General features: G+C 41.9%; 1 protein-coding gene across 1 annotated transcript; it reads left to right on the top strand.

The window, feature by feature from the left end:
- On the top strand, positions 1–26,718 carry LOC121552634 (gamma-aminobutyric acid receptor subunit rho-1-like). Its single transcript, XM_041865609.1, has 10 exons — positions 1–261; positions 8,193–8,243; positions 8,865–8,971; positions 12,399–12,466; positions 13,140–13,363; positions 19,297–19,379; positions 23,667–23,807; positions 25,442–25,594; positions 25,789–25,985; positions 26,162–26,718. Exons 1-10 carry the CDS (start codon positions 158–160, stop codon positions 26,453–26,455), a joined length of 1,422 nt encoding a protein of 473 aa, XP_041721543.1. The 5' UTR covers positions 1–157; the 3' UTR covers positions 26,456–26,718.

Here is a 26,718-nt window from a genome sequence, read left to right as displayed (position 1 = left end):
TGTGTATATGTGTCTATAGTTTTTCAAATGGTTTTGGTGCGAACGGTAACCTACAGGGATCATGCCTGACGCACGTAAAAAGTTTTCACTGTAGCCTTTATTTTCTGAAACTGGACTTTTGGACAACTGGGTCCAGAACGCTGTCAGTGTGGAAATTATGCGCACGGATGTCCTACTGCTGCTACTTGCCTGGATGGTCGGTGCTTCTGGGAGATCAATTGGTCCGAGTAGACACGTGCGTCAGACCTACAGCCAAATCAGGTAGCCTACAATATTTAGGCTTCAAATGATTGATGAGTGCTGAGATGTGAGTGTAATTATCATAATGTCAATCCCAACAGGCTGCACTTGATGTACAGTGTAAGGTGTGCATTGATATGCATAGGATCTATAAGATAATGAATTCTGAGAAACATGCTCTCTCTTCTTGTGAAAGTTTTAACTGTGTCAACCTGTGCTGTGGGTAGGCCTATTATTGGCGGGTATAGGCTAAACGACAGTCGACAAAAAGCGCGGGAGGACTGTAATCCATTTATGTGCTACCAGTTACACTCAAGATGACAATCACTTGCACTGCACTGTTGGAACAGCATGCCCTTTATATTTGATTAAAGGTAACTGTCCAGTGTTTCCAGATTTCTATTAAATATAACCTATAATTAATTACAATAGTGAAATACTTTTTTGTTGTTGTTGTTGTAATGAAGTATGGGGCGGCAGGTAGCTTAGTGGTTAAGAGCGTTGTGCCAGTAACCGAATGGTCGCTGGTTCTAATCCCCGAGCAAGGCATTTAACCCTAATTGCTCCTGTAAATTGCTCTGGATGAGAGCGTCTGCTAAATGACTAAAATGTATGTTAAAAAGCAGATTTTCTGTGTTTGAATAGTGTCAGCATACCCCACCAACATAATGTTGTGGGCTTATACCGGTCATTAAACCCCCTAGAGTAGATGTCCATTCCCCCCTCGAAAATCGAATTTTCAAAATTCATCTGTTTAAGATGGAGATATCTGATTTTTGCATGGGCTGTTTCTCAATCCACCACATCCGCCAATGTGACTCTCACGAACACATACGTGTTGGTTGTTTTGCTCTAGGCCCACAAGCCTCACAAAACTTGTCTGAAGGTAGCCCAGTACTAGTAAAAAAAATTAATGGAAGTATATTTGGAAATACTTTAGGGGTTAAATATGGGTAAAAAAATGAAATAAATAAATCCTGCACTAAAAGCAGAGGGCCAAATTCAATGTTTCATCAAATATCTTTTATATATTTTTTCTTTTTATACTTACAGGGGTCCTAAAATTCCAAATCAAATAGCTAAATGATCCTTGGTATGACCATCTTAAAACAATTACATATGTTAGCTTAGTAGAAACCCAGCACCCGGCCATTAGACCTTTTAAAAATATTAATGCGAGTAGACCGCTGATTGGCCAGCTCAGCCATTGAGGCAAGATGACATCATCCTCTAAGTGAAAATAGCAAGCATGTTTTAAATGGTCTGTTTGAGATACAAGTTTGAGGTGGGGTTTTTTAAGTGTTTTTTCTCCAATTTATGCTTTGGCCACAAATATGTGGTCCTCTGTAGCTCAATTGGTAGAGCATGGTGCTTGTAACGCCAGGGTAGTGGGTTCTATCCCCGGGACCACCCAGACGTAAAAAAATTGATGCACACATGACTGTAAGTCGCTTTCGATAAAAGTGTCTGCTAAATGGCATATTATTATTATTATTATATGAGTATAAGATGAGTCAATAGCGTTATTTGGGTAACAGAATATTAACTTTTAAAAATGAGATTTTCACCCAAACAGATTTTTTTCTGGAATTCATCCAGACTACTCTATAACCATAGATCTACATAACTAGATAAAAAATTACCTGAGTTACCAGATGTTATCATTTTTGCGAGCAATATTTGTACAAAATGTCAGTATTTCACAATTCTGTATTATGCTATGTATTTATATGTGCCAGTCTGTATTGTTTAGGTGGCTTGGATGGAATGGTAATGCCTGATACAGTATAAAGGGTTTTGTTTGGTTGACACAAGGTGACAGTGCGTGGTTAGAAAAATTACTTACTCAGATTACGTAACCTGCACAGGTTATTTAATTTATTGTTATTGTTGTGGCTTTGCTGTCTGGAGGTTATCCGATTGGAAAGCAAAAGAGCAAAAACCCAGTGTAATTAAAAGTGATTTTTAATACATCAGTGATGTCACCTTCTAGATTGGTTGATTTATAGATGAGGAATTAGCTCCATTTGGGCTGCATACATTATGTCATAGTCTATACACTCTTGCAGAATAGCAGTGGCTGCTGCCTCTTCACCATGCTCTGAACCCCTCATGTCACTTCACATCATGTCTGCAATGGTGGGCACTGTCAGGGCAAGCTGGGCACATACAGGAACTTAATGCCCAGGAATATTGAGACAGCGGGTGTTCTAGTTACATCAGTGACCTCCAGGTCCAGTAACTGATGTTGGTCGCAGTACGTTTAGCCATCCCCATGGCTTTTGACCAGTGCTTGTCCAGGCCAATCACATCGCAACACATCCAAGTCCACCTCACATGCTGCAACAAAATACATTCATCATTGGGTCATATTGTACTAAGGGATTGGCCCATCAGCAGAAGGGTGAGGCCAGCATATCCATTTGTGGTTTAACACAGGGTTTCCCAAACTCGGTCCTGAGGCCCCCCCTGGGTGCACGCTTAGTTTTTTGGCCTAGCACTACACAGCTGATTCAAATAATCAAAGGTTGATGATGAGTTGGTTATTTGAATCAGCTGTGTAGTGCTAGGGCAAAAACCAAAACGTGCACTGTGTAGTGCTAGGGGGGGGGGGACCGAGTTTGGAAAACCCTGTGTTAAACCACAAATGGATATGCTGGCCTCACCCTTCTGCTGATGGGCCAATCCTTTAGTACAATATAAGGGCACGGGAACTCTGTTGATCATCATTGAAGACCATAGTATTACCGATTCATTCAGTGCCTGCCTAAAACAATTAAATCATCGATACTGTAAAGTTACTCAAACTCCCAGGGGCATTTGCTGAGAGTGTTGAGATTAAGTTGTTTTTCCTCAGAATTTCTCTTTGTGACACCCAGCAGATTTGTGTACACCTTCCTCCTTTACTTTCCTTTAAAATACCTAGAGAGGATCATATTCCAACATTCATCTTCTCTGACCTTGTGAGAAGAATATGTCATTGATTTACTTGGAACTGTATATGTGTGTGATGATTCCAGTGGATTTGAACAGCATGATTCTGATTTGAACAGCATGATGTTTGCACATCTGTGTCGGCTGGTTTTTAGACCACATTTGGGTAGGTAGGTCACTGATGCTTCTCTCTGCTTGCCATCAGAGTTCTTTCAGAGTAATATATTTTGCTAGGTGTTACTGCACTGTTGGAGCTAGAAACACAAGGATTTCGCTGCACATGCGATAACATCTGCAAATCTAGGTACACGACCAATAAACGTTAATTTGATTCGATTTGATTTCTACCAACGCTTTGAATTTGTTATTATAGTCTGACAGACGTTTTATTATGGTTGCCAAGATAAAGCTGCTTGGTATGTTTATAATTTTGAGTATATAGGCATAAAGGGCTTACGTTAGTGTATACTGATATCAAACTATATTGTTGAAGTGACTCTACAAATATGATTGTCTTAAATTGGATATTCATTGCAAATCATAGGCGGCAGGTAGCCTAGCGGTTAGAGCGTTGGGCCAGTAACTGAAAGGTTGCTGGTTAGAATCCCCAAACCGACAAGGCTCTGTCGATGTGCCCTTAAGCAAGGCACTTAACCCTAATTGCTCCTGTAAGTCGCTCTGGATAAGAGAGTCTGCTAAATGACTAAAAATGTAAATGGACCAAAACAGTCAAGCTCTGACTTGACGCATTCTAAAGCAATACAAAAATCATCTGTAAACTGAATTTGCTTACTGTCGTTCTAAAACAAATTACATAATAAAAATATTTGTATGAAACTTGTATGTCATGAGAGAATCATATCATAATTCCCAGATTAAGATATATTTATAGAGAAAAAAAGATTATATCAGTGAATCCCTCCCTGCTAAAGCAGTGACTGCTCTAATAGCCTGGTGAATATTCTCCTAAAGAGCTTTTAACCTGCACATATAGAGCTTTTAATCTGCATAGATAGAGCTTTGAACCTGCATATGTAATGGTGCTGAGTAGTCCTAGCAGCTGCCTGGACAAAACTAACACTGAAATATATTTTAATGTTGTTTCCCAAACAGCACCCTATTATTCCCTATATGAGTGGTGTAAATTACTGTCCGACATCAAAAAAACTATTAGAAAAAACATTGAATTACATCATGATATATTATCATTCATTCCAAGGCAATAACAAACAATTTTTTATTACCCAATTATTACGTTTTCTCCTCAATGTGATATCCAATTGGTAGTTATAGTCTTGTCCCATCGCTGCAACTCCCGTACGGACACGGGAGAGGCGAAGGTCGAGAGCCTCCGAAACACTACCCCGCCAAGCCGCACTGCTCGCTTAACCCGGAAGCCAGCCGCACCAATGTGTCGGAGGAAACACGGTACAGCTGGCCACCGAAGTCGACATAGCCCGGGATCAAACCCGGATCTGTAGAGACGCCTCTAGCACTGCTATGCAGTGCCTTAGACCGCTGCACTACTCAGGAGGCCCCAACAAACACATTGTTAAATTAATAAAGTACAAAGTCATTGTTTATATACATGATTCTATTGAGAGGTGGCTGTCCCACACTCTGACTCCTAAACTTCATGTTTGAAAATAAAGAAATTAATGAATTTGGTCATTTTTGTAACAGTATTATTCAATAGAACATCTTGAGTTGTTCTATTATTACATTACATTATTACAAGCCACACCCCTACAAATATCAGCAAGTGATGGGATTGCACCCCTCTCCAGCATGGCCACATAGTGAGTAGTCTGTCTGCAAACATTTTCAAGAAAATTAGTGAGCAAGTTGTTAAATCTTAATGTATTTTTTAAAGAAGTGTCAAAACTGAACACCACGGGGGACCAGTAAGAAAAAGTATGAAAATGTATGCACTCACTAATGTAAGACGCTCTGGATAAGAGTGTCTGCTAAATGACTAAAATGTAAAAATGGATGGTTTTGCTGGGATCTGTCCAAATGAAAGCTAGCCAGCCAAATACTATCTATAGCGATTCATTAAAGTCCAAACCGAAACGGTCACAAACGAAACAATTGACACCATAGAGATATAAAGAGGTCTCATCTTTGTATCTGTGCCATTATGGTGTCTGTGACAGCAGGCAGTGCCATTGAGGCTATCTCCATTTGAAAGTTCAAGTGACGTGCTCTACCGAGCTACAGAGTACCACCATGTGGGTAGTGGACAAGTGCACACTTCAGGAAAAGGTGTAGAGTATTGAGATGCATAGCAAGCAGGGTCTCCAACCCTCCAAGAGCCCAAACATTGACATATTTTTCGACCAAAAATAGACGTCTATAATGTACTGTACTTTTTTGTATTGTATTGTACGGTACCGTACTGTACCCTACTCTACTGTACTGTACTCTACTTTACTGTACTTTACTGTACTTTACTGTACTGTACTCTACTTTACTGTACTTTACTGTACCCTACTCTACTGTACTGTACTGTACCCTACTCTACTGTACTGTACTCTACTCTACTGTACTGTACCCTACTCTACTCTACTGTACTCTACTTTACTGTACTTTACTGTACTTTACTGTACTCTACTCTACTGTACTGTACTCTACTCTACTGTACTGAACTCTACTTTACTCAAGTTTCTTACAAATTATATATATTTTTTTTATAATATAGATTATATAATTCATGGATTATGTTTTAAATGCTCATAAAAGTGTGGTAAATGTGTACATTTTCCTGTCTCAAAAATATATTGTTCAAAACCAGCTGTTCAGGTACTTACTACTCTGCCCCTCAGTGACTGCCAGCAGCAGCAGCTCCGCCTCCATGGGCGCATAGGCCGTGCGAACATTGCTTGGATTGTTTTGCCAGCTATTCGCTATGAGGGAGAACTGCCCCAATGAAATCACAGGATTTCATAGCATAAATTATAACAGCACAAAGTAAATGGACCGTCCTGGGGAACTCAAATGTGGACTCAGTCAGAACTTCTGGGTCTGCTCTAGTCTCCCTCCCAATGAGTCTCTCGCGCCAGACGGCTTACTTCTACTCTATCAGATACAGATGGCGCTAAAGCAAAAGCTAATTGTAATTAACTTGTAAGTAAATAATCATAACAGTCATGGGAGCCTGGGACCTGATAAACCAGACAACTACATCCAACAAGAGTCGAAAGACAGAGGGACACACTAGCTAGAACCTTCTCATCGCAGAAGCATGGCCAATTCTATTGTTTCACCCCATGTTGTTCACCAGGTTCTACTGTAGGTGACAGGGCGACATGTTGTGTGGAATAAAACATTATAAAATGAATTAGCCGGCTACAGTAATTTGAGAAACATTAAGAAATAGTTTGGTGGATTTTTTGGTCAAATTAACCAGATATCTACCTTTGGTAGCTTGTTGCTACTTAGCTCCCATGCTAATTTCAAGTCTTTCTAAACTAATACAGTATCTGACTAACTCGAAAAGATGAAGTTATTTCAGAATGAAAGTTAACTTGCTAGAGCATCATGCTTTGTGACATTATGTAGCTAGCTATCCCCAGTTAGATAATGTATTTTCACTTTTTGCATCTGCATGCTTGTTGCGTTCTCCCTGGTGCACTCATTAGTGTGTTCGTGACGTGAGCTGGCTGCTCGTTCTAAATAGTATAATCTAATCTGTTCCAAACAGTGGCAGCATGTGCAGCAGTGGTCATTCGGTTTTTGACATGCGAAAGTGAAATAGGTGTGTTTATGCTGTTGTTCAAATGCACATATCGCTTTATATATCTTCTCAAAGAAACTACCTGTAGTTTGAAAACTTGGCATTACATTTCTGTCATGCTGCTTTGTTGACAACTCCAACCACCTCACGCCCTGGGTATTCAGACAATCAGCGGCCGCCACTGCTAACAATGAAAGAAAGTCTTAATCTAGTGGTCTTGGTCTTGAAACCACTTGAGACCTCATAAATTCAGTCTTTTAACTCGTCATGGTCTCAACTCAGTGGGTCTGGGTCTGGATCTTGGGACCAATGTCCTGGTTTAAATCTTGGTCTTGGCTCATGATTTCGGACAAGACCTTAGTCTTTGGTTAACAAACCATAGGCAACCCAACTTGAAGAAGAAGACAATGCTCTCTGATCATTGGCTGATCGCTCCCAACCCATAAGAATCTCCATCCAGTGGACTACTTTAAAATGATGGAAGCCCTCAATGGCAATATATCCATCTAGAGTCCTCTATATATCTCTATGATTGACACATGACACCGAAACGCCTGTTATTTGCCAGAATAAAGTTAGGAAAAGTGACAATGTATACATCTAGCAACATAATTATTTAGATGCATAAGTAATTCAATCAATCAATAGGTTTCAGATTCATACAATCATCATTGAACATTTTACAGAGAACAATAGAGGTGATATTTCTCTAAATTAAATTTAAAGGTTTGAAAATCTGGTTAAAAATCATGTTTTTACTATTTAGTAAATGTTGTATGCAAATAAAATGTATAAAATGAATCTGATCAATACTGTGCATGGTTCTCCCTTTATTGCAACTCTTTCAGTATGTTTCAATAGTGACAAATTTAGTGCCTGATAAGCAATTTAGGACAATATTTCAAACATGCAATACAAACAAAGTGTGTGAGTAGTAGATATGTCTATCTGACATATGTTGGAAGAGATGTGCGCTAAAAGTTTGGGGAAAATGAAAATAAAACATTGCACCACTTCTGTAGAATCACCCATATAGTGCACTACTTTTGACCAGGGCCTTATCATACTGTACTTCCCACTTTCAAGCAATGCTTAAACAATGCTCTGTTCAGCAATACTACAAACAAGTGGACGAGTGCTGTTCCAAATTGATTCTAGTGTTATTTTTTAAGATGTCTCAATGCACAGGGGACTTGGGAAACTCTTCTAATGAGCTGTTGGAATGGGCTATCATGTTGGAAATAGTCTCCTTTACATCTAATTTTTCTCGTTTTTCTTATAGATTCATACGAGAAGTACCATCGACTGTACAAGGACGTCAAAAAGTTGGCAGGTAAGAATCCTTCATCTAAATACAGTGTTACAGAAATAGTTTAGTCGAGAGGATCTGATTGAGGGAAACAAAGCAACTATCACCATAGGATTATTTACTTGGTTATTTATTTATTTAAAGCCCTATTCGGAAGGGATAAGATTTAATGGGGAAACTCAGGTAATGTAATTTTGTGAACGAGCACAAATCACCACATTCGTCATTTTAGTTCCGTCCGAATCTGCCATGTCAGTAATTTTTACTTGGCAGGGAGGTTATTATCCCAGCCCTAAAATCCTACTGTTTTTCGGCAAACTCCCAGGTCTTCTGATAATACTTATCCCGTGCGAATCGTCATCCCTGTGTTTTGAGGGATATTACAGAGGTTAACAGGTGCTGCACCCAGTTTCGGTAAGAACATGGGAAAAAATGTATGCCAGTCTGTTTGTGCTATCATGCCAACTTCTCGTCACTCATTGTCATGCTAAACATGTTTGGCTTGACAATGACAGCAGTGGAATTGGCAAGAGCACAAACAAATCTGGGACTAGCCAGTATGCTATAGAGGTTCAGAGACAATGACAAGAAGTGTAATTTTAAACATTGATTGTTTCATTGATCATGTTTCTCCACTCCTCACAGCCCTATACTGAGAAGAAGTCCAGATATGACCAAAACCACCATGACAAAGTCAGAGCAGCTCTTAAGCATAAATGACCACGACTTCACAATGAGGCCTGGCTTTGGAGGTGAGATTTTTTTACGGTGCTTTACTGTGTGACGTACAAATCAGAATCATCATCATCGGCAACATTCTACAGTTCACTGATATTTGCTGACAACTCTTACTTAATCATGACTCATCGTTAAGTGTAAGTCTTGCATCTAAACATTTCAGAAAAATTCTAGCTGTTTTTACTCAAATTAAGATTTGGCCGTTATCAGTTCTTAGAACTCAGGAAATCCATCAAATCCATGTATACTTGTCACATGCTTTGTAAACAACAGGTATAGACTAACAGTGAAATGTTTACTTACGGGCCCTTCCCAAGGACCCCATGGGGAGCAGATACATTAGAAGCGGATGTACACTTATGGGTCGTTCCATCTCAAAAAGCACAAGAAAGAGGATTTCGACAACCACCAACTCAGATTGTTCTGAAATTGTTTCTGTTGTTAGAAACAGATAACATTATTTTGTTGAAATTTAATTTGATGTCTGAGAAATTAAGCTAATTGATTGCACCCAAATTGGCTATTTACATTTATAGGATTCATATAATATTCAATAAATATAGTACCTAACATCCGATTTGGACCACTTTTTTTTAAACAATGAGTTAGACATGAGGAATCCAAATAAATGGTCAAAAGCCACTCACGGACCTTCCACACCCCACGCCAATCCCACTCCAACAACGAGTATAGAGTATCAGTTCTCTATGTCTGACAAGTAGTATGGAGCTACAGCTCGGAGTATTGTTTCTTCATCCTATGAAATGTATTCCCAGTGAATTCGTTGATGCTAAAGATACCATTGACTTGCATTGGATTTGTGCCACAAATGCTAAACAGTTAGCATTTTAAACAGTGGCCAGGTAAACAAAACCAAAGCATGGGTTGATGTCATACCATGTCCATTAACTGCTTCCATGGTAAGGAAACCAATATGTCATTTTGTAATTTGGGTTAAAAAAAAGTATATATAATACAAGTAGTCCTTGTGCATAGAGTTGTATGGTTTGTTAAACTTTGAAATCAATGGATTTTGTTTTGCATACATTTAAAAATGGAAAACCAGAGTCTCAGCGTTATTCTGTTACCGTTGGGCAACCCTGCCCTAGACCCACTTCAATTTGCATACCGCCCCAACAGATCCACAGATGACACAATCGCCATTGCACTACACACTGCCGTATCCCACCTGGACAAGAGAAATACCTATGTAAGAATGCTGTTCATCGACTACAGCTCAGCCTTCAATACCATAGTGCCCTTCAAGGTCATCATTAAGCTCAGATCCCTGGGTCTGAACCCCTCCCTGTGCAACTGGGTCCTGGACTTCCTGATGGGCGAGTGGTGAAGGTAGGCAACAACACCTCCGCCATGATGATCCTCAACACGGGGGCCCCACAGGGGTGCATGCTCAGCCCCCTCCTGCATGCGTGGCCACGCATGTCTCCAACTCAATCATCAAGTTTGCTGATGACACAACAGTGGTAGGCCTGATTACCAACAATGACTAGACAGCCAACAGGGAGGAGGTGAGAGCCCTGGCGGAGTGGTGCCGGGGGGGGGGGCTGCCATCCAGGACATCTACAGCACCCTGTTTCAAAGGAAGGCCAAGAAGATCATCATGGACCTCAGTCACCCGAACCACAGACAGTTTACTCGGCTTCTATTACCAGACCATCAGACTGTTGAACATATTCTAATATTTCTACTACTGTACATTTTAGTTACACTGTTTATACACACCATATATTTATTTATATACTGGATTCTTGACATGGCTCACTCTAATATATCTACTGCTATACATATAATTGTTAGTTTAGCTTGTGAGAGAATGCCAAGAGTGTGCAAAGCTGTCATCAAGGCAAAGGGTGGCTCTTTGAAGAATCTCAAATTAAAAGTATATTTTGATTTGTTTAACACTTTTGGTTACTACATGATTCCATATGTGTTATTTCATAGTTTTGATGTCTTCACTATTATTCTACAATGTAGAAAATAGTAAAAATAAAGAAAAACCCTTGAATGAGTAGGTGTCCAACCTTTTGACTGGTACTGTAAGAGATATGAATAAATGTTTTTTTTGTTACCTCATTGGATACACAAACAAAATGAGTGGTTCCTTTTTAAATCCCCTTAAGGGAGATGAGCTCTTTCAGCTGTCTGCAATATGAAATTTCAACCCAGGGAGGATTATAAAATGCACCCACTAAATATTGGAGAGCCTCCAGATATGTTTGTGTCTGGTACGGCTGAGTCGGTTTTTGGAACACTGTGGCCTAATTTGTTTTGTTTTTTTGCAGGGCACTGGATGAAGGGGACGAAAGGAGCAAAAGCTCATTGTTTTAAATAGAATTGTCTAGATAAAAATGTCCCCTAAATACAGCTACGTAATCCAGACAGTTTTTATTACATTGTTACAGCAATGGAGAGATAATCTTAGCAAGCTATTGACATTTTTGTTTTTGTCTATGTTGATTTGCGTACTATCAGGGACATTTCTAGGATTTGAGAACATTGGGGGCTTAGCCCAAAACCAGAGGGGAACCCTGGTAGGGGGTTCCGGGGGCTTCCTCCCCCAGAATAATAGATTTGGAATTTTAACAGCTAAATGCATCAATCTGGTGCACTTTGAGATTAGCATTGAGAGATTAGATCTACTAAGAATTTTGTTTAAAAATAAAAAAATAAAAAAAATCCACTCATGCGAATTGAACTATCAAAAATGAGCGCAAGGGCCCTGTTCGAAAATATCACCTTTTTTAAATGACCGCGGTTCCACACATGGTGCAGTCTGGGAAGAAATATCCTTTCTATTTCATTTTGTAATATTCCATTATATTCTTACTATAAAATGTCATATGTGTATGTTGACTGAGATAAGGGCATGGGAATATAAGTGTGTATTGTCTGCTAATAGGATGTGTTCGTAAATTCACTCTGGCAATCTACTCCGAGTTCAGAGCATTCTGGTTTGAGAGTGCCAGACTCTGGTTTGAGAGTGCCAGAGTGCAGAATAATGGATGAATTTACAAACTACATGTCGTGCCTGTTGTTATGACAGGTGCCAGTAAACATCAGCTAAAAATGTAATTAAATTGTTGCCAGTAACACAGTTACAATCACTAACCCTCTTGATAACATGAAAAGTCTTACCAGCTCTGCTAGGGCAAGTAAAATGGTCAGAGTGAGCTGTTTTCTGAACTTCTCTGTGTCTGTAAAGTAGCTAGCAAGCTAGCCAATGTTAGCCAGTTAGCTTGGGTGCTTGACTGACGTAAATAAACAAATGAACTATACACCTACCTACCCCAACCATTAACAACTTAAGCTATTTATGGAAACAAGTTACATTACCGTTAACATATCTGAATGGTTTTGTTTACTTATGTATTATGTTTATTGTTTTAATTCAGTTAAGATTTGAGTTGTGTATCTTTGCAGGACATACTGTTGAAGTTGGAGTTGATGTTCAGGTAGAAAGTCTGGACACAATCTCAGAAGTTGACATGGTAAGTGTTTCTATACTTTCTGTGAGCTGTGATGTTAACCAAAATAAAGCTGTCCTCAATAGATGCATAGATCATCCATGAAAGGATGCCTACTTTTTAATTTGACGAATTGGAAAGAAGAGGGGAAGACATTTATAGTGTATCCCATTCATTGCGGTTATTAATATGAGATCGCTTTGTTGAAATTCCAGCATTGTTATGCTCTGTGTTTCAGGACTTCACCATGACCCTGTATATTCCAGCATTGTTATGCTCTGTGTTTCAGGACTTCACCATGACCCTGTATATTCCAGCATTGTTATGCTCTGTGTTTCAGGACTTCACCATGACCCTGTATATTCCAGCATTGTTATGCTCTGTGTTTCAGGACTTCACCATGACCCTGTATATTCCAGCATTGTTATGCTCTGTGTTTCAGGACTTCACCATGACCCTGTATATTCCAGCATTGTTATGCTCTGTGTTTCAGGACTTCACCATGACCCTGTATATTCCAGCATTGTTATGCTCTGTGTTTCAGGACTTCACCATGACCCTGTATATTCCAGCATTGTTATGCTCTGTGTTTCAGGACTTCACCATGACCCTGTATATTCCAGCATTGTTATGCTCTGTGTTTCAGGACTTCACCATTACCCTGTATATTCCAGCATTGTTATGCTCTGTGTTTCAGGACTTCACCATGACCCTGTATATTAGGCACTACTGGAAAGACAAGCGCCTCTCTTTCCACAGCACCACCAATAAGAGCATGACCTTTGATGGGCGCCTGGTCAAGAAGATCTGGGTGCCAGACCTGTTCTTTGTCCACTCCAAGAAGTCTTTCACACACGACACCACCACAGATAATGTCATGCTGAGAGTCTACCCTGATGGCAAGGTGCTCTACAGCTTAAGGTAATTCACCTGGTCAGAGTCGAACATTGGTTTTGTTCTTTGCTCCATGGTTGACCACTGGCGCTCAGTTTGAAGCATACTGGTATAATACACTGCTCAAAAAAATAAAGGGAACACTAAAATAACACATCCTAGATCTGAATGAATGAAATAATCTTATTAAATACTTTTTTCTTTACATAGTTGAATGTGCTGACAACAAAATCACACAAAAATTATCAATGGAAATCAAATTTATCAACCCATGGAGGTCTGGATTTGGAGTCACCCTCAAAATTAAAGTGGAAAACCACACTACAGGCTGATCCAACTTTGATGTAATGTCCTTAAAAGAAGTCAAAATGAGGCTCAGTAGTGTGTGTGGCCTCCACGTGCCTGTATGACCTCCCTACAACGCCTGGGCATGCTCCTGTTGAGGTGGCGGATGGTCTCCTGAGGGATCTCCTCCCAGACCTGGACTAAAGCATCCGCCAATTCCTGGACAGTCTGTGGTGCAACTTGGCGTTGGTGGATGGAGCAAGACATGATGTCCCAGATGTGCTCAATTGGATTCAGGTCTGGGGAACGGGCGGGCCAGTCCATAGCATCAATGCCTTCCTCTTGCAGGAACTGCTGACACACTCCAGCCACATGAGGTCTAGCATTGTCTTGCATTAGGAGGAACCCAGGGCCAACCGCACCAGCATATGGTCTCACAAGGGGTCTGAGGATCTCATCTCGGTACCTAATGGCAGTCAGGCTACCTCTGGCGAGCACATGGAGGGCTGTGCGGCCCCCCAAAGAAATGCCACCCCACACCATGACTGACCCACTGCCAAACCGGTCATGCTGGAGGATGTTGCAGGCAGCAGAATGTTCTCCACGGCGTCTCCAGACTCTGTCACGTCTGTCACGTGCTCATTGTGAACCTGCTTTCATCTGTGAAGAGCACAGGGCGCCAGTGGCTAATTTGCCAATCTTGGTGTTCTCTGGCAAATGGCAAATGCCAAACGCCCTGCACGGTGTTGGGCTGTAAGCACAACCCCCACCTGTGGACGTCGGGCCCTCATACCACCCTCATGGAGTCTGTTTCTGACCGTTTGAGCAGACACATGCACATTTGTGGCCTGCTGGAGGTCATTTTGCAGGGCTCTGGCAGTGCTCCTCCTGCTCCTCCTTGCACAAAGGCGGAGGTAGCAGTCCTGCTGCTGGGTGTCCTGATGTACTGGCCTGTCTCCTGGTAGCGCCTCCATGCTCTGGACACTACGCTGACAGACACAGCAAACCTTCTTGCCACAGCTCGCATTGATGTGCCATCCTGAATGAGCTGCACTACCTGAGCCACTTGTGTGGGTTGTAGACCCCGTCTCATGCTACCACTAGAGTGAAAGCACCGCCAGCATTCAAAAGTGACCAAAACATCAGCCAGGAAGCATAGGAACTGAGAAGTGGTCTGTGGTCACCACCTGCAAAACCAGTCCTTTATTGGGGGTGTCTTGCTAATTGCCTATAATTTCCACCTGTTGTCTATTCCATTTGCACAACAGCATGTGACATTTATTGTCAATCAGTGTTGCTTCCTAAGTGGACAGTTTGATTTCACAGAAGTGTGATTGACTTGGAGTTACATTGTGTTGTTTAAGTGTTCCCTTTATTTTTTTGAGCAGTGTAGAATGGGTTTGGTGAACCACACTTGCACGATGAGTAACCTTGCCTGAGACTGGAAAACTTGTGTTAATAATAATGGATTGGATTTATATAGCGCCTTTCTACCTACTGAGGTACTCAAAGCGCTTTACATAGTCACCTCATCCACCATCAAAGCTAGGCATCAGCAGGCTTAGACAGTTTTGTGGCACACAAAATACCCTTGTGAACTCTAGTGGGTACAGTAGCTTGTTATGTAAAATAAGTCCAAACAAAGACAAAGCTTACGAATTATGGGTGAAATGAGCTAGCTAGGTCTGATCAGCGTGTGCTGTTGTAAACACTAGTCTTTGCCAACTGACTATTTATCCCCAAAGTGATTTCATTACGCAAATCACATAGCTGCCAGCTGAGGCAGGCTAAATTCAACCCTTTCATGCTTTTCTTTTAACCATTAGCAATTCACAAATAAAAAAATGCTGTGATGCTGTTTTGGATCAGGGTCCTGGCAAATTTATATCTCCTGACCAAATAGAAGTGCAGCTTGTATTTCATGACAACATCATTGAATGGATGTGATGAGAAACTGTTTGTCAGTAAAGTATAGTAAAGCTGCAGACAGAGAGTGAGTTTGTCATTTTGGTGAGTTATCAGAATGCTGGAGCCAAGAGAGACTTGTAATCCACGGTTGGTCCATTTGAGAGGCTTGGCAGCAAGAGCCAGGATCAAGATGTCTGTGTCAGTAGCTCCCTCTGCTGGCAGTCAGAACACACTGCATACAGTCTTATTGCACCTGTGGGCACTGATAGTAAGTAGCGTCATTAACACTTCCATCACTGGTGGTGTCAGCGGTCATGCTAAGAGAATGGTGCAAATAGCCATAAATAGCCATCAAGACAGACTCTGGTCTTGGGACTGTGAACTATGCCCTGGTATACACATAGGCCATCTGTAAATACCAATCTTGAGGTGGATTATACGATTTCTCTGTTCTTCCAGATGTATAGGACTTGTGGAGGGACAGGTTGGTGTGTGTTCTACTGTAGATACAATGCAGGCTCATCAGTAGGGTTAATCTCTCCGGAGAGATTTATTTTCCAGACAGGAGCAGATTGGGAGAGTAACTTCCTGTTTACTGTATGTGGACCTTCCTCCCAGAGGATCTGTGTAGCGGTGGGTCTCTTCTACACTGTGCTGGATTATCTTTGCTATTTTCATATATTCATCCCTGACCTGGGGGCTCCAAATCTCCTCAAACCCCTGACTCTGCGTGTATCTGTCTGAAATATAATGAAACAATAAGGCCCGAGGGGCTTTGGTATATGGCTAATATACCACGGCTAAGGGCTGTTCTTACGCACGACCCAACGTGGAGTGCCTGGATACAGCCCTTAGCCGTGGTATATTGGCAATATGCCTCAAACCCCCAAGGTGCCTTATTGCTATTATAAACTGGTTACCAACATAATTAGAGCAGTAAAAATACATGTTTTGTCATACCCATGGTATATGGTCTGATATACTACAGCTGTCAGCCAATCAGCATTCAGGGCTCGAACCACCCAGTTGATAATATACAACAACACATATTAACCCACATCCCCTACTGATTACTCTTTGCCATTATTGTATTATACTACATTGCTCTGTGCAGTGGCGATTTTAGCATATAAATCTTGCTGGGGCAAACTCCCCCCGAAAAAAATGTATGCATGCCGGCAAAGCCACTACACAGCACAACACTAAACAATACATTAATTGCACTATAACGGTGACCAGTGGTGATTTTAGCATGTAAATGTTGGTGGGGCAAACTCCCCCAAAAATGTTTTGATGCATGCCAGCAAAGCCACTACACAACACAACACAACACTAAACAATACATTAATTGCACTGTAGGCCCCCACAAACTGTTAGGGTCTACATAAAGCTGTCCCAACAGCAGAGCTTTCTTTTCAGCACCATGGAGTGAATCCTTACCACCGCTACACCTGGCTATCAGCGGAGCCTTGTCTGGCAGCAAAACAGTTCATTCAGCCTAATTTACTGCCATTTAAAAAAACATAGCTGATATGGCTGACTTGCTTAAACAAATGTGTTTTCTACTGACAATTGAGATGTACAAACAAACTATGACATAAGGGGACGACGAGCGGATAAGAGGCAATCCGTAATTTCGATTAAGACATTAATGAGCAAGCTAGGACGGACGTAGTCAATATAACTATTTGTTCAGCACTTTTGAAATGTACAGCGACAGAATTCAGAACATGGGCCGTTCTTACAGTATTCTCCCTGTACACCAAGTCAGAACCATAGGATAAATAAAGGGGGCATATAAGCAGACAATGAAAGCTCTTACAATATTCGATGATGACATTTCTCTAAAACAGGCTATAGGCTACATGTGCACCACCAAGTCAGAACAGTAGGCTAAATTATGAGAGAGAAAGGGACCAAATTATTAGGTTGAGGCACATGGGCTACTAACAGCTTACTAAACCACATACACTTAGTATTACTTTCTTAGCTACAGTATACATATCTCCCTGGCATATTACATCATTTATGCAGCAGCATACAATACATTTTTGGACTCACCTTGTTGTGCTGTGCTCACTTGAACAGGAAGGTGGCGCAACTGTAATCGTGGGCAAATTTTGTCATCAAAGTCTGGCATTCTCTGGATTTATGGTGCTTTCAAGACAACTGGGAACTCGAGAAAAAAAAACAAGGTTGAATCATGACGTCAGTGATGTTCAGGTCGGAGCTCTAGAAAGAGGCCCGAGTTCCCGACTTGGAATTCCGAGTTGGATGACCATTCAAAACGTATTTTCCCAGTCAGAGCTAGTGTTTTTCAGAGTTCCCAGTTGTCTTGAACTCAGTGAAGTCTGAGATTTCCCAGTTCCGAGTTTCCAGTTGTTTTGAACGTGGCAGAAGTCATGCTGGATTGACAGCATGGCCAATGTATTCAACTTTTTATGGCCAATGGTGTTGAATGTTTATCCTTTTAAGCTTGGAAAAGAGACCCTTAAACCCAGACTTGGACAACACACCACTCCACTGAATAGTAGGCTAGTGATTGCTTTGCAACGCTTGCAGTTAGCCACTGATTCCTTCCAAACCACTCATTGTTGAATTCTCGATTTCAAACGTATGTAATGTTTATGTCCAATGGCCAATGAGCACCAATACGTTTTATCTATAATTTCTCTTCAGAATTTCTCTTCATATAACAAGGATTGAAAAAGATTTACCAGTAGATTGTCGACTTGATTCATGATGATGACTGCTAGCTTGCTAGCTAAGATTTTGAAAGTATGACGTTGACATGATCAGTCCAATCAAAGCTACGGTAGATATAACTTGATTTGACGTAATTTCATCTGTGGCCAATGACCTTGAGCTTTCTTGGATGGGCACTTCTAATGTAACTCTATGGCAGCACCCAAGGGGCTTGAATTTTCGAGCTCTACCCATAGATTTTGCGGCGACGTAGGGTGACAGAACACTGAGCCAATCACAGCGCAACTAGAGAACATTACCAACCCCTACTCTCCGTATTGGCTGCCCCACCACCACAGAAAGCACTGAGCTAGGCTGAAACACCTGCATTTTGGAGCTGCCTTACTCAAGAAAGCAAAAAAGAGACCATGTTTATATGCGGCTTTATTAACTCAATTATTATTATTTTTACATTTTTGCAAACTGATATGTGACAGGTATTAATGCAAAAATAACATGCAGGTGGGGCTAAACATGTGGGGCTCAAAACAGGTGGGGCCGTGAATGACGGATCGCCACTGGCTCTGTGTATTGCTTGACCAATAGACTACTCAGCTTAGCCTGAGTACCAGTCTGTTTGTGCTATAATGTCAACTCCTTGTTACTCATTGTCATGCCTGCAACGTAGACGCAGGGAGTCAGGAAGCAGGTGCAGATGGTCAGTTTAATAATAACAAACATGGAGAGTTACAAAACAAGAGAAGCATCTGGACATGAAAACTGAACCAATACTGCCTGAAGAGTGATGCTAGGGAGTGCTAGATAAAGGGGCAATAATCAGGGTAGTGATGGAGTCCAGATGTGCCTCATGATGGGTTGCCAGGTGCGTAATGAGGGTTGCCAGGTGTGCGTACTGATGGGTTGCCAGGACCGGTGGTTAGTAGACCGTTGAGCGCCGGAGAGGGGGAGCGGGAGTAGACGTGACAATGTCAAACATTGGCTTGGCAATGACTGCAATGGAGCTGGCAAAAGCACAAACAGATCAGGGTATACTCAACTGTCCGTGTTGTGTTCTCATGCAGGGTGACGGTGACATCCATGTGCAGTATGGACCTGAGTCGCTTCCCTCTGGACACACAGACCTGCTCCCTGGAGATCGAGAGCTGTGAGTCTCCGCTCTAAGGATGTCACTTCCCATTTGACTCTTTCTCTTCTGTCACATTCAAATCGTAATATACAGTGCCTTGCAAAAGTATTCATCCCCCTTGGCGTTTTTCCTATTTTGTTACATTACAACCTGCAATTTAAATGGATTTTTATTTAGATTTCATGTAAAGGACATACACAAAATAGTCCAAATTGGTGAAGTGAAATAAATAAAAATACTTGTTTCAAAAAACTCTAAAGAATAAATAACGGAAAAGTGGTGCGTGCATATGTATTCACCCCCTTTGCTATGAAGCCCCTAAATAAGATCTGGTGCAACCAATTACCTTCAGAAGTCACATAATTTGTTAAATAAAGTCCACCTGTGTGCAATCTAAGTGTCACATGATCTGTCACATGATCTCAGTATACAGCTAAAGTCTGAAGTTTACATACTCCTTAGCCAAATACATTTAAACTCAGTTTTTCACAATTCCTGACATTTAATCCTAGTAAAAAATTCCCTGTCTTAGGTCAGTTAGGATCACCACTTTATTTTAAGAATGTGAAATGTCAGAATAATAGTAGAGAGAATGATTTATTTCAGCTTTTATTTCTTTCATCACATTCCCAGTGGGTCAGAAGTTTACATACGCTCAATTAGTATTTGGTAGCATTGCCTTTAAATTGTTTATCTTGGGTCAAATGTTTCGGGTAGCCTTCCATAAGCTTCCCACAATAAGTTGGGTGAATCTTGGCCCATTCCTCATGACAGAGCTGGTGTAACTGAGTCAGGTTTGGAGGCCTCCTTGCTCGCACATGCTTTTTCAGTTCTGCCCACACATTTTCAATAGGATTGAGGTCAGGGCTTTGTGATGGCCACTCCAATACCTTGACTTTGTTGTCCTTAAGCCATTTTGCCACAACTTTGGAAGTAGGCTTGGGGTCATTGTCCATTTGGAAGACCCATTTGCGACCAAGCTTTAACTTCCTGACTGATGTCTTGAGATGTTGCTTCAATATATCCACATCATTTTCCTTCCTCATGATGCCATCTATTTTGTGAAGTGCACCAGTTCCTTCTGCAGCAAAGCACCCCAACAGCATGATGCTGCCACCCCCGTGCTTCACGGTTGGGATGGTGTTCTTCGGCTTGCAAGCCCCCACCTTTTTCCTCCAAACATAATGATGGTCATTATGGCCAAACAGTTCTATTTTGTTTCATCAGACCAGAGGACATTTCTCCAAAAAGTACGATCTTTGTCCCCATGTGCAGTTACAAACCGTAGTCTGGCTTTTTTATGGCGGTTTTGGAGCAGTGGCTTCTTCCTTGCTGAGCGGCCTTTCAGGTTATGTCGATATAGGACTCGTTTTACTGTGGATATAGATACTTTTGTACCTGTTTCCTCCAGCATCTTCACAAGGTCCTTTGCTGGTGTTCTGGGATTGATTTGCACTTTTCACACTAAAGTACGTTAATCTCTAGGAGACAGAACGCGTCTCCTTCCTGAGCGGTATGACGGCTGCATGGTCCCATGGTGTTTATACTTACTATTATTGCGTACTATTGTTTGTACAGATGAACGTGGTACCTTCAGGCGTTTGGAAATTGCTCCCAAGGATGAACCAGACTTGTGGAGGTCTACAATTTTTTTTTCTGAGGTCTTGGCTGATTTCTTTTGATTTTCCCATGATGTCAAGCAAAGAGGCACTGAGTTTGAAGGTAGGCCTTGAAAAACATCCACAGGCACACTCCAATTGACTAAAATGATGTCAATTAGCCTATCAGAAGCTTCTAAAGCCATGACATCATTTTCTGGAATTTTCCAAGCTGTTTAAAGGCACAGTCAACTTAGTGTATGTAAACTTCTGAACCACTGGAATTGTGATACAGTGAATTATAAGTGAAATTATCTGTCTGTAAACAATTGTTGGAAAATTACTTGTTTCATGCACAAAGTAGATGTCCTAACTGACTTGCCAAAACTATAGTTTGTTAACAAGAAATGTGTGGAGTGGTTGAAAAATGAGTTTTAATGACTCCAACCTAAGTGTATGTAAACTTCCTGTACATACACATGTTCTGAAAGGCCCCAGAGTCTGCAACACCACTAAGCAAGGGGCACCACCAAGCAAGTGGCACCATGAAGACCAAGGAGCTCTCCAAACAGGTCAGGGACAAAGTTGTGGCGAAGTACAGATCAGGGTTGGGTTAAAAAAAATAATCAAACATTTTGAACATCCCACAGAGCACCATTCAATCCATTATTAAAAAATTTAAAGAACATGGCACCACAACAAACCTGCCAAGAGAGGGCTGCCCACCAAAACTCACGGACCAGGCAAGGAGGGCATTAATCAGAGAGGCAACAAAGAGACCAAAGATAACCCTGAAGGAGCTGCAAAGCTCCACAGCGGAGATTGGAGTATCTGTCCATAGGACCACTTTAAGCCGTACACTCCCACAGAGCTGGGCTTTACTGAAGAGTGGCCAGAAAAAAGCCATTGCTTAAAGGGTTGAATAATTATGCGCGCTCAAGTTTTCTGTTTTTTTGTAAAATCCATTTAAATTCCAGGTTGTAAGGCAACAAAATAGGAAAAATGCCAAGGGGGGTGAATACTTTCGCAAGCCACTGTAATGTACAGTGGGGGAAAAAAGTATTTAGTCAGCCACCAATTGTGCAAGTTCTCCCACTTAAAAAGATGAGAGAGGCCTGTAATTTTCATCATAGGTACACGTCAACTATGACAGACAAATTGAGAAAAACTATTCCAGAAAATCACATTGTAGGATTTTTAATGAATTTATTTGCAAATTATGGTGGAAAATAAGTATTTGGTCACCTACAAACAAGCAAGATTTCTGGCTCTCACAGACCTGTAACTTCTTCTTTAAGAGGCTCCTCTGTCCTCCACTCGTTACCTGTATTAATGGCACCTGTTTGAACTTGTTATCAGTATTAAAGACACCTGTCCACAACCTCAAACAGTCACACTCCAAACTCCACTATGGCCAAGACCAAAGAGCTGTCAAAGGACACCAGAAACAAAATTGTAGACCTGCACCAGGCTGGGAAGACTGAATCTGCAATAGGTAAGCAGCTTGGTTTGAAGAAATCAACTGTGGGAGCAATTATTAGGAAATGGAAGACATACAAGACCACTGATAATCTCCCTCGATCTGGGGCTCCACGCAAGATCTCACCCCGTGGGGTCAAAATGATCACAAGAACGGTGAGCAAAAATCCCAGAACCACACGGGGGGACCTAGTGAATGACCTGCAGAGAGCTGGGACCAAAGTAACAAAGCCTACCATCAGTAACACACTACGCCGCCAGGGACTCAAATCCTGCAGTGCCAGATGTGTCCCCCTGCTTAAGCCAGTACATGTCCAGGCCCGTCTGAAGTTTGCTAGAGTGCATTTGGATGATCCAGAAGAGGATTGGGAGAATGTCATATGGTCAGATGAAACCAAAATATAACTTTTTGGTAAAAACTCAACTCGTCGTGTTTGGAGGACAAAGAATGCTGAGTTGCATCCAAAGAACACCATACCTACTGTGAAGCATGGGGGTGGAAACATCATGCTTTGGGGCTGTTTTTCTGCAAAGGGACCAGGACGACTGATCTGTGTAAAGGAAAGAATGAATGGGGCCATGTATCGTGAGATTTTGAGTGAAAACCTCCTTCCATCAGCAAGGGCATTGAAGATGAAACGTGGCTGGGTCTTTCAGCATGACAATGATCCCAAACACACCGCCCGGGCAACGAAGGAGTGGCTTCGTAAGAAGCATTTCAAGGTCCTGGAGTGGCCTAGCCAGTCTCCAGATCTCAACCCCATAGAAAATCTTTGGAGGGAGTTGAAAGTCCGTGTTGCCCAGCGACAGCCCCAAAACATCACTGCTCTAGAGGAGATCTGCATGGAGGAATGGGCCAAAATACCAGCAACAGTGTGTGAAAACCTTGTGAAGACTTACAGAAAACGTTTGACCTGTGTCATTGCCAACAAAGGGTATATAACAAAGTATTGAGAAACTTTTGTTATTGACCAAATACTTATTTTCCACTATAATTTGCAAATAAATTCATTAAAAATCCTACAATGTGATTTTCTGGAATTTATTTTCTCATTTTGTCTGTCATAGTTGACGTGTACCTATGATAAAAATTACAGGCCTCTCTCATCTTTTTAAGTGGGAGAACATGCACAATTGGTGGCTGACTAAATACATTTTTTCCCCACTGAACCTGTTCATAGACTGTTTCAAGTGGTGAACACTGAACAGCATGTCTCTTTCTTTTTAGATGCTTACACGGATGATGACCTGATGCTCTACTGGAAGAAAGGGAACAATTCCTTGAGCACTGACGAAAGGATCTCCCTCTCCCAGTTCCTCATCCAGGAGTTCCATACCACCAGCAAAAAATCATTCTACAGCAGCACAGGTACAGCACTGAAGACTGACACAACACATGCTGTTCACTGTGATTTATCAAGGTTGTTTTTCTGTAATGCTAATGTAATGCAGGCAATGCAATGCCTTCGGAAAGTATTCAGACCCCTTGACTTTTTCTACATTTTGTTAGCTTACATCCTTATTAAAACATTTATTAAATCGTTTTTTTCCCTCATCAATCTACACACAATACCCCATAATGACAAAGCAAAAATTGGTTTTTAGAAAAGTTTGCTAATTTATTAAAAATAAGTATTCAGACCTTTTACTCAGTACTTTGTTGAAGCACCTTTGGCAGCGATTACAGCCTTGAGTCTTCTTGGGTATAACGCTACAAGCTTGGCACACCTGTATTTGGGGAGTTTCTCCCATTCTTCTCTGCAGATCTTCTCAAGCTCTGTCAGGTTGGATGGGGAGTGTCACTACACAGCTATTTTCAGGTCTCTACAGAGATGTTCAATCGGGTTCAAGTCCGGGCTCTGGCTGGACCACTCAAGGACATTCTGAGACTTTTCCCGAAGCCACTCCTGTGTTGTCTGGCTGTGTGCTTAGGGTCGTTGTCCTGTTGGAAGGTGAATCTTCACCCCAGTCTGAGGTCCTGAGCGCTCTGGAGAATGTTTTCATCAAGGATCTCTATGTACTTTGCTCCGTTCATCTTTACCTCAATCCTGACTAGTCTCCCACTCCCTGCCGCTGAAAAACATCCCCACAGCATGATGCTTTCACCACCATGCTTCACCGTAGGGATGGTGCAAGGTTTCCTCCAGATATGACGCTTGGCATTCAGGCCAAAGAGTTCAATCTTGGTTTCATCAGACCAGAGAATCTTGTTTCTCATGGTCTGACAGGCTTTAGGTGCCTTTTGGCAAACTCCAAGTGAGATTTCATGTGCCTTTTACTGAGGAGTGGCTTCCGTCTGGCCACTCTACCATAAAGGCCTGATTGGTGGAGTGCTGCAGAGATGGTTGTCCTTCTAGAAGGTTCTCCCATCTCCACAGAGTCACTCTGGAGCTCTGTCAGAGTGACCATCGGGTTCTTGGTCACCTCCCTGACCAAGGCCCTTCTCCCCCGATTGCTCAGTTTGGCCGGGCGGCCAGCTCTAGGAAGAGTCTTGGTGGTTCCAAACTTCTTCCATTTAAGAATGATGGAGGCCACTGTGTTCTTGGGGACCTTCAATGCTGCAGAAATGTTTTGGTACCCTTCCCCAGATCTTTGCCTCGACACAATCCTGTCTCGACGCTCCACGGAAAATTCCTTCAACCGCATGGCTTGGTTTTTGCTCTGACATGCATTGTCAACTGTGGGACCTTATAGAGACAGGTGTGTGCCTTTCCAAATCATGTCCAATCAATTGAATTTGCCATAAGTGGACTCCAATCAACAGGATGAATCTGAGCTCAATTTCGAGTCTCATAGCAAAGGGTCTGAATACTTATGTAAATAAGGTATTTCTGTTTTCGTTTTGTCATTATGGGGTATTGTGTGTAGATTTGTTTTATTTCATCCATTTTAGAATAAGGCTGTTACGTAACAAAATGTGGAAAATGTCAAGGGGTCTGAATACTTTCCGAAGGCACTGTATATAACTAAACATATGTAGTAATCTGATCCTCTTCTTTCAAGGCTGGTACAACCGCCTGTACATCAACTTCACCCTGCGACGCCACATCTTCTTCTTCCTGCTCCAGACCTACTTCCCTGCCACTCTGATGGTCATGTTGTCCTGGGTGTCCTTCTGGATCGACCGCCGGGCCGTACCGGCCAGGGTTCCTCTTGGTGAGTTAGCCCCTAGTAGTCCAAGATTTTAGTCAACGCTTGTTTGAAGCTCATGATTCTGTCTTCTACTGTATTCATGTTTCATAATTACAAAGCCTAAACACCTCTATTAATCTGCCTTCAGTAGAATATCCTGCTGCGTCCCTAAGTTTGAACATTTCTGATCAGATGTTGTGTGTTGTACTGTGCTCCAGGTATCACCACGGTGCTCACCATGTCCACCATCATCACTGGAGTCAATGCCTCCATGCCCAGGGTTTCCTACATCAAAGCTGTGGACATTTACCTCTGGGTCAGTTTTGTGTTTGTGTTCTTATCGGTTATAGAGTACGCTGCAGTGAACTACCTGTCTACGGTGCAAGAACGGAAGGAAAGAAAGCTACGAGAAAGGGTAAGTGCCATTATAACATTCCATGGATCCAAAAAGTCAGTTTCTCAGCCTGTAAAAGATGCTCTGGGAAAGAGTTTCCGATTTCAAATTCCTCTGGAAAAAGTGTGCTTGTCTCAGATGGAAAAATGTGGGTACTGTAGCTCGGTATCTAATCCAGTCACTGTGTCTGTCTGCAGCTGCCCTGCACCTGTGGCATGACCCACCCAGGCATGATGGGTAGCTACAGCGAGGATGATGTCAACAACACAGGGAATTATGGCGGTGTGCCGATGGAGAACGGCGCTGTGATGCAGCAAAGGATGATGGTCCATCTGGACTTTGAGGAGAATGACCAGATCACAGGACACGTGGGCTCCAGCGCTTACAGCAGTATGTGGATCGACACCCATGCCATAGACAAGTACTCCCGGGTCATCTTCCCTGGGTCCTATATTCTGTTCAACATCATCTACTGGTCCTGCTACCTCTAATGCTGCACAGAATGGGATGGAGGTAGACATACCACAGAACTAGAATGAATTCTATTAATTCTATTATATTTCTACGAAAATACCCAGGGTATGAACCTGGAAAGGAACCACAACTCTGACGATGTGATGATGCAAAATGCTAAACCATGGTACCTGGATTTCTGTACCTGATCTATAGAGGGCATGCCATGCACTAAACACAAAGAGGCCATTGTGGAGAGGTTGGAGTCTGTTTGATTGAGTGTGTGGACAGGTGTCTTTTA

The sequence above is a fragment of the Coregonus clupeaformis genome, chromosome 36, assembly GCF_020615455.1.
Source record: "Coregonus clupeaformis isolate EN_2021a chromosome 36, ASM2061545v1, whole genome shotgun sequence".
Lineage (NCBI taxonomy): Eukaryota > Metazoa > Chordata > Actinopteri > Salmoniformes > Salmonidae > Coregonus > Coregonus clupeaformis.
This window is presented reverse-complemented; position numbering and strand designations above follow the sequence as displayed.

Bases quoted from the DNA above. Each gene is read 5' to 3' on its own strand.
- LOC121552634 (XM_041865609.1), top strand. From the start codon at position 158: ATGCGCACGGATGTCCTACTGCTGCTACTTGCCTGGATGGTCGGTGCT. The intron at 19,380-23,666 runs GTGAGTCTCCGC...CTTTCTTTTTAG, and splicing joins CTCCCTGGAGATCGAGAGCT to ATGCTTACACGGATGATGAC. The intron at 25,986-26,161 runs GTAAGTGCCATT...GTCTGTCTGCAG, and splicing joins AAAGAAAGCTACGAGAAAGG to CTGCCCTGCACCTGTGGCAT.